The sequence below is a fragment of the Engystomops pustulosus genome, chromosome 1, assembly GCF_040894005.1.
Source record: "Engystomops pustulosus chromosome 1, aEngPut4.maternal, whole genome shotgun sequence".
Lineage (NCBI taxonomy): Eukaryota > Metazoa > Chordata > Amphibia > Anura > Leptodactylidae > Engystomops > Engystomops pustulosus.
The window spans coordinates 85333102-85352282 of record NC_092411.1 but is presented as its reverse complement, the minus strand read 5'-3'; the positions used below and the strand labels follow the sequence as shown (position 1 = coordinate 85352282).

At 41.7% G+C, this 19181-nt stretch overlaps 1 protein-coding gene across 2 annotated transcripts in view; it reads right to left on the bottom strand.

The window, feature by feature from the left end:
* The window catches only part of TTC28 (tetratricopeptide repeat domain 28), a 365189-nt gene extending 346578 nt beyond the window's left edge, over positions 1–18611 (bottom strand). For both annotated transcript variants that reach the window (XM_072146640.1, XM_072146649.1), the window contains exon 1: positions 18434–18611. In XM_072146640.1, the coding sequence (XP_072002741.1) occupies positions 18434–18466 (33 nt within the window). In that variant the 5' untranslated portion in view covers positions 18467–18611. The remainder of the gene's footprint in view (positions 1–18433) is intronic.
* Between the last annotated feature and the right edge of the window lie 570 nt (positions 18612–19181).

Genomic DNA, 19181 nt, shown 5'->3' with positions numbered 1-19181 from the left:
TTTAAGGTGTGTACGCCAGCAGCGGATTGGGCTGGTGATGGGTAATTCTGGCTGAAAGATTGCAAGCAAGCAGAATCCTATGGCAAGCAGGGCCTGGAATCTCATGAAGTATCCACCGCTGGAGGGGGGGGTTTATCGTATACAGTCACACGAGTGCTGGCATATGATAAGCGCCCTCTTGTGTATTATGTTTTCTTATTTCTCTATAATGAGCACTATATTAGCAGTATAAATCACAACAGTTTACCACTGTAAACACAGAGAAAAGTACCCATGTTTCAGAACTAGATGGAAAACACTCTTTTGTAGCATAGAAATCATAGCATCCAGTTATACCTGTCATAAAGAACATGCAATATGAAATCTGAAGACTGTACTGAGCAGTAGTAGCTAAGTAGACTATTGGGAATAGATTTACTATAACTTATCATTTATATATTTCTTCTTTTGTTGCTTAGAAACAGTCATCTAGTTATGGGGGCAGTCCCATCAGTGACTGACTGATTCCCCTACACACACTGTTATATACAGTATGGAGGGCGGTTGGTCACTGATAGGACATACCTAATGACTAGATGGCAGATTCCTAGCATTTATAAAAATCCAATATAAAAACTTTCTCTGGATCTCTTGACCACTGTAACTTACTAAACTCTCTTGTCTACAAGCCATACTAACCTATCAATCCAGGCGGTACACACATTCTTCCAGCCTGTGCCCGTCACTGCACTGACTACCCATCACCTTCAAAATTAAATTCAAACTAATCCCCCCTCATCCAAAGTTCTCTGCAGTGTTGTACCTCCCGACCTTTTATCTCAGTTTACTGCGTAGCCCGTGATCTTCGATTTGACAGTGATCTAAGAGTGTTCTCTTCTTTAATTTAAACTAAAAATTCTTGGTCCTTGGTCAAAATATTCCCTTGTTAAGGCTTAAGGGGAAAACACTGATGCACAATGGAAGATGAAAGCATGAAACTTAACACCATGTTAGGTGAAAAATAGGCATATATCAAAATTAGAAGAGGTAGGCACCCCTCCCCTCTAAAATTGCTCTACTCCAGGCCAGGCCAAGCCAGGATGCTGGGGCAATAAAACCAGTCCCTCCAAGAAACAGCTTCCTATCATAGAATGAATGACACGTGGATGAGATTCTCTCTAAATCCATTAACAAGGTCAGCAAGAGGTGATGGCCTCTATCTCTGAGGTTACAGTGATGCCCCCATGTTCCAGTAGCCTCTGCTGCCCCCAGGTAGTCACAGTGCTGCCCCCATGTCCCAGTAGCCACTGCTGCCCCCAAGTAGTCACAGTGCTGCCCCAGTAGCCAGTGCTGCCCCTAAGTAGTCATAGTGCTTCCCCAGTAGCCAGTGCTGCCTGCCTATATGACCCAACAGTGTCCCCCAGTAGCCAATAAATTAAAAAAAGCAATAAAAAAAAAACCCTGATTTTCCAGGCATCTTCTGCAGACCTTCAGTGAAGTGATGAATGATGACATGAGCCTGCACCAAGTCATCACACATTGCCTGCGCCACAGCTGCAATAACGCAGACCCCAAACTCACTGTGTGATTGATAATAAGCAGTGGAGCACGGGAGCTGAGAGCTCCTGGCTGCCGCTGCCTCAGGTACAGGAGGTGAGCCGGCACTCTGGCTGGATCCCATCCCTGAAGTAATGTATGGAGCAGGTGGTAAAAAAATAACAAATTGGGGCACATTTATCAAAAACAGTTTCTGTCAGACTCTGCATGATAAATGTGTCACACGGACTGACTATGCTCCGTAATGCCCCTTTATTTACAGAAATTTGTGTTGTGTCGGCCGCAACACAAACAATTAGCATGCGACACATATGTGTCTCATTCACTTCTTAAATACATGTGCAAGCAGTTTTCACAAGAAAGAATGTGCAAAGTCTGACAGAAAACTGGTGAAAGGTCCTAATGTGCCCTCTTGTTTTTAAATAAAATTTCTCCCTCTCACCCCCGACCTCCACTTCCTGAGGGTTACTCTAGTTAGTGCATAGGGGCAATTACAGCCCTAATTCCGTTCTGCAGAAGATGCTATTTGTCCAGAATGGGCAGGATTTCAGAGCTGTTCTGTAAAGGATTTGTGAGTGTGTTTTCCAGCTACTCTCTTATAATGACTTTGTGTTTTCAGTGTCAGAGTCGAAGAATTGTAGCTAAGCCAAACACATGGAAATTGGTGCATGCTTTCACTGCTTGCCCTAATCAGATCTTCTACAATGAAAGCCTGCCTTTGAAATGCTCATGAAAATAACATATAATTCTAGTGGTCTGAATGATCACTGTCAGGGCTGTCTCATGGCAGTATTGCTTTCCTGATTTGTGATGTCGTGTGCTGTACTCATAGCTATGTCGTACCAGATTTATTGTATTCACTTCAATTCTACTGGATGAATACAGTATCATAAACAATTCATACAGAATGCATTTCGGTACTGAGCCCCACTGATGCGGGAAGGCAGATGGAGTACTAAGGATTGATGACTAGGAGAATGCCACAAAGATTTGTATCATGTGCTTGAAATACTAAAGTTCAAAAAATAGGTACTAAACCAGAAAAAAATAGAGAATGAAGAAAAAAATAGAGATAAAGCTTGTTTCATTAGGATTGCATCTATATGTAAACTATGTTTACATTGTATTGTGCTTCAGTATACTTTTCAAAATTGTTTTATACAATCTAAAATATAAAGCTGAGTGTATGTACCTGTGTGTGTATGTATGTTCAATCCGCACCGCTGCGTTTACAATCACAAAATTGTTGCACATATGCCTCCTTTTGACTCGATTTTGGCAGAAAATTTTAACTCTGTGCTTTGCAAAATATGTTTGGTAATCTAATGCCACATATAGGGACCATTGTCAGTTGGCTGCTATCCAGACAGTTTACCTGGATCACAGCTCAGCTATTTTGCTAAAGGTCATTAATAGGAGCTCTTATTGGTTGTTATAGGCAATGGACAGGCAATAGTTATGATTTTGAGTGTGTCCCATCGCTCTGCAGCTGTGTATGTGACAGGAAAATCTATCTACCTTTATATAAATTCATATTATTACAGCCCTAGATGTGACAGGAGTATCAATTGACATTATTTCTGATACTCTAGTCACACCCAGAGCTGTATTCTTATTATTGCTATTATTTCATATATGATACTCCACTCATACCTAGAGAAGCAGTATTATATTTGCCATTAGATCATCTCTGATACACACCCAAAGCTGCATTCATCTATCTACTGTTATAGTTTGTGAAATCTTTTTGTATCCTAATTCAGCTTTAACCTTCTCCACGACAGTATCACGGACCTGCCTGGTGTGTTCCTTGGTCTTCATAATGCTCTCTGCACTTTAAACAAAACCCTGAGACTATCACGCCAAAAAAAAGTTGGTGAACTCTTCCGGAGAAGTGCAGAGGACGCCAGATTCATGAAAAATGTGTGACGTATTTCAGGAATCTGTTGCACACTGCACCCTCTACAGGCAAACTGGGCCAGTGACTATATAGTGGGAGAGGGGGAGCTATCAGCACCTATGGGTGTCAGACACCCATAGGTGCTAAAATGGCACCCTTCTGCAGGTGGATGTGTATAGTAACACCCCTCTAACAGACAGAAGAAAAAATTTTGGAATAACTTTGGGGTGGGGGACTATGTGTGGACAAATGGTGGAAAATAGACAATGCACCAATAAGATGCACCCAATAGCTACAGTGCCCCCATCAGAAGAACATGGACGGATACAAAAGCAGAGCAAATTTCTGTCTTTGGTTTCTGATTTTTATTAATATTATTATTTTTAATAATCATTCTATTTAATGATTGCCAGTAGCAGTTATTTAATATCATAGGCAATGCCAGGATCTACAGCTAGCTTACTGTAAAATATATCAGTCAGGCACTAACGTTTAAACTAAAGAATCTCTAGCTCTTGCACAACCACATGCAACAACTGTAAAGTATAAAAATGTTTGACTAACTCTGCACTGAGCTGAAATAAGCAATTATCTAACTTACTCATTAGCTATCTGCAGCCATTTGCCTGCTAGCAGGAATTTTAAATTGTCCCCCTGACTACTCTCCATGCCTTTGTTTGGATTGGTTGCCATGGGAATCCAGATCTAGCTGCTGGAGCAGAGGGTCGGTATATCTTGTTGGGAAGGGCACTAGGAGTCAATCTGTACCTGCTGTGTGCAGGAGAATATTAGTCCTCACTATTGCTGACTGCATGTAAAAAACTCCAGGACATGCGCAGTAGCTACAGAGCAGTGACCGTGCAGCCACGAGCCTGCTGTTCTGCTTTTGCGCAGGACGCTGGCTTCTGGGACGAGGGCGCGCAGCTCCTCGCAGCTGTGTGCTGAAAATATGCCGTTAGGAGGATCAAAGAAGCTACTGGGGCGTGGACCTCAGCTCCAGCTACTCCACGCCCCAGTAGCCTCTTTAGAAATTTAGCAAATTAGGGCGATAAAAGTTAGAAAAAGATACAGGGGACGTGAGGATTAGCCCTTAAAAGGGCTATCCTCACTTGCAATAGCGGCACCTACCACCCGATCTACTCAATAGGTAGATCCGTGGTGGTAGGTTTCCTTTAATGAATGGCATCAGATCCTGCACACAGCACAGTATTTATCTTTGAGCAGACCTGTTTGCACAGGAAAGGGTCTCCAGATGTGGGCAGCTTCCATAGAGTATAATAAACAATAAAAATTTAAATAACAATAATATAAAAAGATAAGTGATTACATAACAAAAAAACAACAGTCTTTTAGAGATGGGTCCTCTCATATCTCTGCACGAGCACTAACACTGATTGCATGTCCTGATTGGCTGCGCTGTTTGTGCACGTTCACGTAAATGCCTTCAGTGCTGATGTCACAACCAGGAAGTGCTGCTGCTAAATCATACAGGCAGAGGGAGGAGGTTGAGGCATTTTCTGATTATTGTAACAGGCCATGGCAGCACAAAGGGGCTCTGGAAACAACTATACCATCACACTATAAACAAACAAGTGTTTGGCACTGATGGGTGGTGGCGCAGGACAACGAAAGCAGCAGGTAAGGCTAATTTTTTTTTTTTGCTTTTACAGCCCCCAGCTGATTATATCATTTTTTTAGAGGGGAGGATGCTGAACATTTCACTAATGAGTGAAGGCTGCAGCTGGACTTTTTATTCCTGAAGGGAGGCTGCAGCTGGACATTTTATTCACGATTGGAGGCAGCCAGACATTTCCTTAATAAAGAAAGTCTGCTACTAACATTTCATAAATGAGAGGGGGCTGCTTAACATTTAATTAATGACAAATGTCTATTACTGACATTTCATTAATAAAGGAAGTCTGCTACTGGACATTTCATTAATGAGGGGAGGCTGAGGGACATTTTTATTAATGAGGGGAGACTGCTGGACATTTCATTAGTGAGGTTTCAATTAATGTTATTTTATTGGTATCTATTTTTATTTTCAAAATTTACCATTAGCTGTTGCAATTCCCAAACTAGGCTCGGGTAAATAAGTTTTCTGTGGTAAAATTAAGTCCATCCGCACTAAACTCTAACGCTTTCCTGGTAGAGGAAAATAAAGTTCATTTCTTTTTTTGGATTTTCAGCATTTCTTGGGGGCAGGAGAGATCACTACAATTTTGGCATTACCTCATTTATATAGTTTTTATTAATATTTGCCCAATTTTACTGAACAAAAATGAAAATGGAGAAAACTGAGAAAATCTCATTGAGCCATAACTTTCTTCCGTTGACAGAGCTGGTTGAGGCTGATTTTGTGCATGAAGAGTGGTTCTTTTCAGTGGTATCATTTTAGGAAAACATGAAGAGCTGAAGGAAAAGGAGCCGGACGGGTAGCATCGGACAGCACTGGAAGGTGAGTATGGAAGTTTATTTTTTTTAAACACCCAGGGGCTGGAGGGGATTTCATCACTATGGGGCAGGCTGCAGGGAATTTTATCACTATCGGGGCTGGCTGCAGGGCTTTTCATTAATATGGGGGCTGGCTGAAGGGAATTTCATTAATATAGGAACTGGCTGCAGGGCATTTCATTAATATGGGGGCTGGCTGCAGGGCATTTCATTAATATGGGGGCTGGCTACAGGGTATTTCAATAATATGTTTCAATAATATGGGGGCTGGCTGTAGGGTATTTCAATAATATGGGGGCTGGCTGCAGGGCATGTCATCATTCGGGGGGCTAATTGGCATTTCATTTTTTTGCGAGGGCTGCATCAGCATTTCATTACTTGTGGAGGAGCGGTATGGGGTATATCATTACTAGCGGCTCTTCTGCAGGGCATTTTATTACTAGGGGGTTTGCTGCTGGCCATTTTATTACTGGGGAGGCTGCTGGGCATTACATTATTAGACAAGGCTGCTAGGCATTCCTTCATTTTATTCAGGAGGAGAAGGGGAAGATAGAGGGAAAAGTGGCAGTAAAAATTAACTTTTATTCTTTATTTTAAAAAAGATAATATTTCCTATTAAATTAAGTAGAAATTATTAAAATCAAAAACTGATAGGGAAAGTTTTGGGGGTATTCTTACCCTACATGCAAATATAGACCCCTATAATTTGATTTGCATGTGATCCCCTAAGTTGAGGGATTTATAAGAGGGTTGGCTAAATTCTTATTCCACCATTCTTTGTGATAGCAACTCATATAGTGTGTAACCTCGATTCTCTTTGTGCGGTGCTAGGCATTCCTTACACAGGGAGGCTGTGACCAATGCATTTCCCACCCTAAGCTTATACTCGAGTCAATAAGTTTTCCCAGTTATTTATTGCAAAATTAGGGGCCTTGACTTATACTCTACTAATACTAAACTCTATATACTATTATAATGTGGTTACATTTTATCTCACTCATTCTCCTTGACTGTATCTCTGTTATTCACTCTCCCTTTCTCTTACTCTCCCTATTTCCTACATGACTTTCTGTCATTTACTCACTCTCCCCACCTGTCTCTCTGCCACTCATTCTCCCTGCCTGTATCTCTGTCACTCACTCTCCCTGCCTATCTCTGTCACTCACTTTCCCTGCCTATATCTCACTCTATCTGCCTGTCTCTCTCTCTCTCTCTCACTCGCTCAATCTCCCTTTTCTGACTCTCTGTCTCTATCCCTATCCATCTTACCTCACACATAAGCTGTGTTATGCTCATTGGCTAGAGTAACCAATCAAAGCTCAAAGCTCATATTTATGACCTGTGGCAAAATCTCAATTTCAGCTCAGCTTCTAACAGCCACAACAGCAGCAGACAATGGCTCTTGTATATGGTGATTAATAAATGGATTTTGGTGTGCAAATAGGCACCCTACATTACTTATCATTGGACTCAGCCCATTCCATTGCCTATATTTATCTCTGGATTCCTGTACTTCTGCTAAGGTCCTTTAACCTCAAATAATTTTACTGTAACCCTGTTAGACCTAATTGTGGTCTATTATATCTATGCTTCTCTGATATCTAATAAAATGGTTTTTTTTTAAAACATTTGGAGTGGCACTTATAGCGCTTCCATTTTTCCTTTGCATTGTTGATTGCCTTTGTCTATGTCCTAGGCCTTGCACATAATTAAGCATTGGGTATTTTTACATGTGTTGCTGTTGGACATTTTCCCTTTTTTTAAGTTTTCTACTTTAATTGTGGCCTTTAAAAGAGCCCCAATTACAAGGGGAAACAACTCCACTGTTGGGACCACTATCTTCAGCAGAGCTTAACTGGGTCACATAAGAACACAACTACACCAGATGCTAGTAAGTAAGGGGCACACTGACACCCTAAAGATATTTATTTTGTATATGAATGTACAATATGCAAATGTATAAACTAATGAATTTCCTGCCCAATAACTACTAATACATTGTTAGGCCAAGGACACACAGTAGATCACTTTGGGATAACTGCAGTTGAATTGTTGACAGCTAACCCACTGCAATTTACAGTCAAAGCACAGTGGATGTGATGTACACAAATGCCATCCACATTCTGACTAAACCTACATGTGCATGGATGTGGATTGCTGTAAGTTCTTTGCAGTCCAAAGCTTGAATTAAGCCTTTACTCAGCAGAAAACCGGCATTTGTGTACCAGAACCTCTGCTTTACAGCTATATAGAACATCTGACCACTCTGAATAATGCTTGCCATAATATTTGCCTTAATTATGTTGCTGCAGATTGATTCTAGGATAGCTACATATTACATTTTCCCTCCCTCAGGCTGGACCATTTTTCAGGCACACAGTAAAATGAAGAGTATCATAAAAAAGAAATGTTTTCCCATTCCTGGCTCTCAGACAGTAAGTCGTTATATGTTTCCAGTTTCCATGTTCGCCATGCTACATGTTAGTGTATCACTTATGAGTAATTACAGGCCATTGCAGGGCTGTGATAAGAATAAGAATTTATTAAGAATTAATACATTAACAGTTTTCTACCTACAGCATCAAAAAGGACTAGAAACTAATAAAGGCATTATTTTGTTATATGGGATTTCTGTAAAATATCATCTCAGCTGAAAATCATGCCTGACTACTATCTCAAAAAGAAAAAATTGAATGTGATGTAAGTTATGACAGAATGCACACAGACGAGTTAAAGGGGTTTCTGGGGATAGGGCATCAATCAGATAGGTAGGTATAATGACACCAAAGATCCCCAGCAATTTGCATAGCAAAGTGCTCATTGGTTAATAGAGTTACCGTAATTGTCACATAGCTACAGACACATACTTTATCAGAATTTGGACCCCCAATAAACATATATTGCCCATCTCCAATAAAAACTTTAAATGTCTATTAACTCCAAAATTAATAAAATCAGTGCCACAAATTATACTTATAACTAATAACACTCACATTTCTGTGATTGCACAATATATGGGACAGGATGCAGACTAATAGGTTTGAAATACAAGATACGTCCTTGGTGATAATAGGACTTGTACGCACATGAAAAGAAGGACATAAAAGCTAAAGCAAGGTCAACAATCAAAGCCAACACTAATGAGTCAGAAAACAACAGGAACTGGCATGTAAAAATACAAAAAACATCAACACAATACAGACAAATGGCGAACTATTGTCACACAGCAGTCCGAGAAATACAGTGTTATATTGTAACACACAAGTTCAGAAAAAGGGTCAATTAAATAGATGTTTAGAAGTTGTTTTCTACTAAACCTGCAACTACTGGACACAATTAGACCCCTAGCGATCATGAGAATGGGTATTCCCAAATGGAGTGGAGTGGTTAGAAACACGTATTGAGCAGGTCCATGAAATTACCTGCCCATTCATTTTATGCTGATAACAATTACTGTTATTTAAGGCATTTCTTCCAGTTGACAAGCTACAAATTATTCATTATTAGAGTTATATCACTATTGATAGTTGCCATAGTAACCAACAATAAGACTTTTTGGGGGGAATCTCCTAAAAGTCCATATTTCAATACAAGTTTGCTTATTTTAAACAGAACTAAAATTTTATAGTTATTACTAAACTTGTTTGTGTAATGTTGACATTTGGTGTCCTGCGCCAGAATCAGAATCATTTTTCAGAGAACAGATGGTATCAAGAAGCTGAATGAAAAGTTATACATTAGTGCATAAAAGTGTTGTGAAGCTTTTTGGGTAGGTTTAGTTCAGTGTGTTATCCATGAACATAAGCAAGACATTATGGAGGACTGAGAACAGAACTGATCAGAGCTCATTTTTAAAACGGATGTGGGAAACTGAAAGCTGAGCTCAGACTGGTTGCCATCAGCTCTGCTCTCAGACACTTCTAATAACGATAGAAGAATGAGGGTGCTTATGAGTGTAACAAATATAATAATCTTAATTTATATAGTGCCATCATATAGTGCTTTACATATGTCCAAAACATGCAAAGTTGCATTTGCCTAGCTGCAGAAAATCTATAGGATAGACAGTTTGCATATCTAGCATGGTGTCAGGATCACAGACTGAGGTTCTGAAGGGAGGCCTCTTGGGTCACATTGCACTGCACTCTGACAGCTCCCACCCTGCAGAACCTGAGTGAATTTTAGCTGCTACCACTTGTTAAAAAATGCCATTACTAGTCTGGTGCCTGGGGAAGCAGAGCCAAACGATCTTTCTATCCACTAGGGATCCCCAAAAATGACCAAAAATGATCAGGAAACTGCTACATAAGTCACATTCCAATATCCCCTCAGCCCCCGTCTGTGATGACACAAAGAAGGCTTGGAATATGCTCACTTAATTTTCTGACTTAGGCTACATGCACACTGTGTGGTGGCCCAGTCGTAGCCGAGCGGGCACACGCCCAGCGCCATGGAGAGGAGGAGGGGTGACCCCTCCCCTCGCCATAGAGATACACGGCACCAATACACAGGGAAAGATAGGGCATGTCCTATCCTTCCCCTGTGTACGGAGCGATGCGGTGCAGCACGTGTGCCATCTATGGGGGAGGTATAAACGGCCACAAGCTTGCAACTTTACATATATCCAGCCTACGGTCATGTACATGGGCCTTAGTAGGTTTCTGTGTGCCTTAGAATCTTTATATGCTGATATCTTGCCTTGCGGGCATCCTACAGACAAACTTGGTCTTACTTCCATCTTTTCCCTCATGAAGTACTAATCATGAGGATAACAGTATTAATATTTTGGGAGTTATTTAATTGCTCCTTGTTGCTGTGCTATCATCCCAAAGCCTTGGAGACAAGAACAACAGGGGCCTGGAAGGAGTTAGTAGGAAAAGGTATGTGGCCGAAATATGAATTATGCCACATATTTCTTGATGAGTATAGCAAGTGGGGTTTTTCTAGCTGTGACCTCAGAGATAGAGGCCATCACCTCTTGCTGACCTTGTTAATGGATGCAGAGAGAATCTCATCCACACTCCATTTTATGATAGGAAGCTGGTTCTTGGAGAGACTGGTTTTAATGCCCCAGCATCTTGGATTGGCCTGGCCTGGAGTAGAGCAATTTCAGAGGAAGGGAGGGGGGGGGGCAACCTTTAGTAATTTTGATAAATGCCTATTTTTCACCATACATGTAGTGAAGCAAGTGTGTAACTACAGCGGTAGTAGCCATAGCAGCCACATTGTCTGCGGGCCCTAGTGTAATGTTGTACACTAAAGAGTGGAGGATGTACACCATTACATACATATAATGTTGCACATTGAATAGCAGATTTATCAGTGCATAAATGTATAAATGCATGTATGTGTGTAAGAGTGTATAAATGTGTGAGTATAGAAATATGTATATTTTTTAGGGTATAGGGGGGCCCCATTCAGAAGACTGCTATGGGGCCCTGCCTCCCCAAGTTACAAGCCTGATCTTGTTTTCATCTTCTATCAAGGTTATGACTGTGCATCAGTGCCTTTCCCTTAAGCCTTAGCAACCAAATGTGTTTGGGCCTACGGGCCAAGCACTTTTTGTTCTTTACTATCATTAGTTACTACGATAAAGTGAGCCAGATTACTATGCATGGACCACCAAAGCCTCATCTGAGTGGAGTGTAATTTTGCACTGTGGTAATCCACCTATTCTCTATATCCTATCTGTATGTTGTATTTCCTGACACAAGAAAACCTGTTAAATGATAAATTATTTGCTATATTAAAAAAAATAAGAATTTTACCTATAACTTCTTATTTTTTAGTTTTAGTACAAGAAATCACGCTTAAAGGAAACCTACCACTTCTGAAGGTAGGTATGAGATACAAACACCGGGCACCAGCTCAGGGTGAGCTGGTGCCGGTGCTTAGTCTCGTTAGTGTTAAAACCGCGGTATCGCGGTTTTAACACTTTTGAAACTTTCTAGCAGAAACTGCTTCGGCGCTGCGCGCGACCGTGCGCGCGCAACGCCTGCGGCGTTTCCAATGTAGGCGCGCGCACGATCGTGTGCACGAAGCGCCGAAGCAGTGCCTGCTAGAAAGTTTCAAAAGTGTTAAAACCGCTCTTGTTAGTATGCTGTATGGCTCATGTTTATTAGTCTTTAAAGGAAACCTACCACTTCTGAAGGTAGGTATGAGATACAAACACCGGGCACCAGCTCAGGGTGAGCTGGTGCCGGTGCTTAGTCTCGTTAGTGTTAAAACCGCGGTATCGCGGTTTTAACACTTTTGAAACTTTCTAGCAGGCACTGCTTCGGCGCTTCGTGCACACGATCGTGCGCGCGCCTACATTGGAAGCGCCGAAGCAGTGCCTGCTAGAAAGTTTCAAAAGTGTTAAAACCGCGATACCGCGGTTTTAACACTAACGAGACTAAGCACCGGCACCAGCTCACCCTGAGCTGGTGCCCGGTGTTTGTATCTCATACCTACCTTCAGAAGTGGTAGGTTTCCTTTAAAGACTAATAAACATGAGCCATACAGCATACTAACAAGAGAGAAGTCAAAATAAAATATTCATTCAATTATAAAATCAGGTTATAACACACATTCCAAATTGAAAATGTGCAAACTGCAAATGAATGTAGAAGTTGTTTTACACAATGGGGCACATTTACTAAGGGTCTGCAGCTGCGAATCCGTCGGGTTTTTCCCGAATATTTCCGCTTTGCGCTGTATTTCACGGGATTGTGGCGCACGCGATCGATTTTTGGCGCAATCGCGCCGACTTTCGCGCGACAGAAATCGGGGGCGTGGCCGCCGGACAACCCGAAGGATTCGGAAAAACCGCAGAATTTAAAAAGCCATTTGTGTCGCAAGATCAATCACTCACATACACCAGAAAAAAGCAGGTGAACTTCGGCGGACCTCGGCGCAGCAGCGACACCTGGTGAATATCGGTGCACGGACCTTAGTGAATCCCGGCAGAACCCGAATCAGCGTCGGAGAACCCGCCGCTGGATCGCGACTGGACCGGGTAAGTAAATGTGCCCCAATATGTTAAGTATGCCATATAAGGGCACGCAGAGCTGATCATCAAGTGTGGCTCTTCAATCTGAAGGACTGCTGCCATCCATTTGTACCGAGGCTCCTCTGACTAAAAGCAGTTGAGGGGACTCCTCAATATGCAGAGAGTTTGTAACACTCATACCCCTTCCTCAGAAAAACAAAAGCAACAGGAAAAATATTGCACTCTATACATATGAAAGCATCAAACAAAATAATACTCTTATTTTATGCCTGAAGGACAACAGGACAACTGCTTGTATGACAACTATGTTCTCTGAAGTCCAATTAACATATCATTTATTTTGTTTGCCATTTGCATTGCAGTACTTTATGTTTACACCACAGAGCTACAATAAACCTATTAACCCCTTCACGCTCCGTGACGGATATATCCACTACGGAGCTATAAAGGGTGTATGAAGAGGGCTCATGGGCTGAGCCCTCTTCATACAGAGATGGGCTTTGCTGCATATCACAGCAAAGACCCATCGCTAACACCCGCGCATGGGCGCCGCCATCTTACCTCCGATCGTCGCTCCCCCGAACGTCAATTTCAAATCACCCCCCTTTCCCTAGAACTGATATAAAACATAATAACCAGTAAAAATCACAGACACATTAGGTATCGCCGCGTCCCAAAATGTCCGATCTACAAAATATAAAAACGGTTACAGCCGGCGATGACCTCCGGAACAGCAAATGGCGCCCAAATGTCCAAAACGTGACTTTCACACCTATTTACACGACATAAAAAATTTAATAAAAAATTATTAAAATGTTGCACAGTCCTCAAAATGGTAGCAATGAAAACGTCAGCTTGTTTTGCAAAAAATGACATCACTCACAGCTCCGTACACCAAAGTATGAAAAAGTTATTAGCATCAAAAGATGGCAACATTTTTTTTTCTTTTTTGTACACATTCGTTTAATTGTAATTTATTAAAACGCAATAAAACCTATATAAATTTGATATCACCGCAATTGTACTGAACCAATGATAAAGTTGTGTTGTTATTTGGAGCAAAGAGTGAAAGTCGTAAAAACTGAGCCCACAAAAACATGCACATGCAGTTTTTTTAAAAATTTTTCCACGTTTGGAATTTTTTTCTGGCTTCCCACTACATGGCAGGGAATAATAAATAACATCACGGGAAAGTAAAATTTGTTACGCACAATATAAGCCCTCACACAGCTCTGTACACAGAAAAATGAAAAAGTTATGGATTTTTGAAGATGGAGGACGAGAAATGAGCGAAAATACCCTGCGTCCTTAAGGGGTTAAAGGGGTATTCCCACGAAGACAAGTTTCTTAAATACACTCAGAATAACAAAATAACATTCTCTAATTCACTGTTATTAACAAACATACAGTGATATACATACCCTGTTTCCCCGAAAATAAGACAGTGTCTTATATAAATTTTTTGCTCCTAAAGAGGCACTAGGTCTTATTTTCAGGGGATTCTTATTTTTCCATGAACAAGAATTTACATTTATCGTTGAACAAAAAATCTACTTCTCTAACATCCTTATGACTCTCCAAACTCTGAATTTCATGCTGTATTTCTTGTGACTCCATTTCTATTGGAATCATTGGCCCCAGTCTCTCATGTTTAGTAAAATCACTTTCCATAAATGACCCTTCTTATCCTAGTAGCTGATGGGATCACATCTGCAGCACAACAATCAGTCATTTACTTCCATGAATTCTTCCCCGTGTGACAACTTCTGCAGCATCTAAAAGATTTACTAATACTAATGTATGGCCTGGGAGGAGCTGCTGCAATGGCTGACATAGGTCTTATTTTCAGGGGAGGCCTTATATTTCTAAGCCTGAACAAACTTGTACTAGGTCTTATTTTCGGGGGATGTCTTATTTTAGGGGAAACAGGGTAGATATCCAACCTGTCTCTATCAGTCCTGGTGTACACAATTTCAGTTGCCCCTAGACACGACCCTGTAACTTCTGACTTAGAGTCGGGAAAGCTATCTTGGATTGCTGTGCGACAGCCGTGGAGCTGGGTTTCTCTCTCTCTCTCTGCTCCCTGCACTGTAGCAGCACTCCCTGCAGTGCAGGACAGAGCTCACACACTGATGCACAATGAGACACAGACAATCAGTTCCTGCCGGCAGCAGCGTGGGGAGAACTACAAGCTACAGACAGATAAGTTCTTCATCTGGGGAGGCACAGCAGGAAGGCACAGCAGACTGATAGAGACAGATTGGACTTCTTAACAAAAATACAGCACAAATAGACAGTGAAGTAGAGAATGTGTTATTTTGTTATCCCAAGTACATTTAAGAAGCTTGTCTTTGTGGGAATACCCCTTTAAGGAAAATGAAGAACACACATATGAGAGATATTTTTATGCTTCGCCTTTAAACTAAAATTTATAACAGGATAGGATTAAAGAAAATAATAAAATCATTGTTGTGACATTGTTTCAATTTTAAGTTGCTTTATGTTCCACTAGTGACTGAGACTGGTTTCTTAGTGTCTGACCACTGGAATGCCAGCTAATGGAGGCCCACAAGTCCCCTAAAGTGTGTTATGCAAATCCACTAATACAATGGTTGGGAAGTGACATTACTGTATGTAATTCAGAGTTAGACTCAATGCTCCCCTAGCTGTCAATAGACCTTAGATCAAGCGTCAGTCATGTGTTGTCACAGGCTGTCACGGAAATCCCTATAAAGTTTGTTACATAGTAAGGATACATTCACACACATGTATGGGGGACGTATATACGCCCGATATACACTTCTATGGGCTCACGGCACCCAACGGGAGCGGTACGGTACTGCACCCCTCCGGCACCGTACCCCTTTGTAGCCCGGGAAAAGATAAGACAGGTCCATATATGTTCCTATGGAGAGGGGCGGGGTGAGCTGCGCTCAACTCCTCCTCCTCTCACCACGCGCTGCCGTGTGACCGCCGTGCTATGGTGCGGCGGGCAACGGCATTATGCATGTAGCCTAAAACATAGACAAACAATGATTCTAGGCTGTTAACCCCCTGGATGTTCTGGTTCATTTGGATCATGGCAGTAGAGTGGCTACAGAGGGAATATGTTCCAAACCAAACTGCTCACTAACAATGTGTTTGCATAACCAAATGGTGGCCTAACAATCCGTCTTATTACAGTATAAAATAAGTAGTGAAAACAAATTAAATTCCCACCAATGTGCTATAAATACAAAATACAAATTGTATTAGGTCACCATATATGTGACCCTGGCTGTAAAGCTGACATGTTTGTTATCCTGTGCATAGGCAATGATATATACTATATATTTGCAGTGATATATAATATATATATATATATATATATATATATATATATATATATATATATATATTAGTGTGTGTATGTGTGTTTTAAAAGGTGACAAAATTGCAGTTTTTCCAGTCTGAAATAAGATTTAAAATCATTAAAAAAGATTTCCCAAAAATTGTGTGAGGCTCTACTGCAAATAAAAAGTACTTACACAATATAGTTGAAAGAAAAATTAAAAAATACAGGCATTAGAAATCAACAAAAACTAAAATAAAACCTAGGAAAAACAATACAAGGGCCCATGCACACGAACATATGGGTGACATATATATGGCCACAAATTTATGGCCTCATATACGTCCCCCACAGTTGTCTATGCCACCTGGGCTCGGTACGGTGAGCACAACATGTGCTCACTGTACCATACCATGGCTGCAAAAAAGATAGAGTGTTGCTTTTGCCGCAACAACGGCCAAGCGCCACAATTCTTTATGGAGAGAGGAGGGGCGAGCAGCACTCGCTTCTCCTCCACTCCAGCGTGCCTGACGTGCGCCCGTAAGGCTACGGTCGGGCAGACACACGTTAGTGTGCATGGACCCTAACTGTTACTGCTTTAAACACAAAACAATTAAACTTGTAGGGAGTTTTCTTGTGCACTGCAAGAAATGCAATTAATTATGTGACTATACCACTTGCATGGCATGTGGGTGTGGAAGGGGCATTAAGGGGTGTGGATGCCAGCAGAGTGGGCCCAGCATGGGGCATTCCTTCCCTGTGCCTGCACAGCTGCACCAGGCCAGATCTGGCATAGTTTTGCACCACGGCCAGCAGATACATCATGAGGTCTAAGCTTCATGGTGTATTCAACTTGGTGGCGGAAGTTGGGGCTTTTTTAAGTTCAAGGTGAACGGCACACTTATCCCACAAAAAGCAAGTCCCAGTACAATTACATGAACGATAAAATTAAAATGGTACAAAATTGGTATGTAAAAAAATGTTACAAAATACATACAAATAATGGCTTAGTTGTAGAGGACTCAAACTATCCGGCCATACCTGAATATATTCACACACAAGGACTCGCCATATTTATAAGCTGCCCAGCTACACCTGCCCAATCAATGCTAATTGACAGCTTTATCCCTATGAACTGTAATAGGGAGAAAGCTCTAAATCAGCAGTGACTGGATTCTTAACCACACTGTATCTTATGTCAAAACAACACCACAAATGATGGAATTCTCTAGACATTTGTCATGTCTGCCATTTTTTATTGATAATACACCATTCCTCATTTCTGGCAATGTGTGACAGGTTCAGGAAAAAACACAGTAACAAGACAAAGCCGCTGCTTCCTCAATAAAATCTTTCTATCCATTACCCTCCATTCTCCATATCCCATCCTTCATGTTCATGAATGGCCTGTCACTCTACCCTTTGTTTCTTACATCTATGCCCCTACTCCAAGACCCCATTTTTCTATAGGTTTCCTATTTAACATGCTGTTCAACTCCTCACTATCTATAGTGGACAAACTCAGTAAGTGAATGGGAAGTACAACCTGCAGAACATTTTTAGATATTATATTCCTTTCCTAAAACAAGGTCGTTGTATAAGAGAGCTGTAAAACACAAGTGGGAATGTCATACATTACTATTCATGAACGTGTAGCTGTGAACGCCACCAGGACGCCATGTGAAACGCAGTCTTCTTACCCTGCTGATATGGAAGGAAGCAGCCAATGTCCATATTATGTTACGGCTTCCCTTCACTGTTAGCATGTATAGTCCCAATGCCCCTATTACTGCTACTACTACCCCTAGTTCTGCTACTACTACCACCACTGGCCCTACTACTACTACTCTGACACTCTTTGCCCTCAGCATCCAGTGTCAGGAGGCGTCACCTCAAGTGTTATAAAGTTTTACTACTAAACTATTCACAGCATGGACTCTACTTGACCACAAGAGGTTAACCCCTAGCATCCTACCTAGGACTCCACAACACAGTGAGAACAGATGTTAGGGTAGCAGCCAGCAGTGAAATGGTTACAAGAAGTTGCATTGTCTTCAGAGAACACAAAGGTATACACTACCCCCTCATAAAATATCTCACATCTCCTCTGACTAAACTTTTACAATGGCAGCTACATTATTACCAACACATCCCAGAAAAACAATGGTGCCTGCATTAGGGGTTCATTACAAAGTCAACAAAGAAGTTTGGAGCCTCGTACCCTGTCCTTTCTCTTCACAGCCTGTTGCTCCATTGTTCCTCAGACATAGGTAGCAGTGCTGACAGGGACAGCCATGGCAGCAGGGAGATGCCGCTCACACTCCTAGCACAAGGAACGCTCCGCACTCTGCATTGCCCAGGAAAAGTTCGCCATATTTTCACATCCTTTTCTCCTAGCCAAGTCTCCCCCCTATTTCTCAGGAGGAGGGGAGGAGGAGGGAGAGGCGGAAAGAGGTTTCATTTTTCCCTGCAAAGTCAAACAATGAGCTCAGCCCCGCTGGAGTTTAGTTACGTCCTGCATAGAGGAAAGGCACCAAGGCAACAGAAGCCCCGCACAGTGTGAGGAGAGGAGAGAGCACTGCCAGCAGCTCAATGCCGGACACTGCAGCTGCAGGCTGCCACTGTATGTGACTGCTAGTGCTGCTACATGCCTGCTGTACCTTACTACTGACTTGTCTTACTACTGGCCTATCTCACTACTGGCCACTGCATCTTACTACTGACATGTCTTACTACTGGCCACTGCATCTTATTACTGACCTATCTTACTATTGGCCACTGTAACTTACTGCTGGCCACAGCATCTTACTATTGACCTATCTTACTACTGGTCACTGTATCTCTTACCACTAACCTATCTTACTACTGGCCTCTGTATCTTACTACTGGCCATGGTATCTTATTACTGACCTATCTTACTACTTACTATCTTATGCCCCCAGTACTAGTATATACAGGCAATGACCATC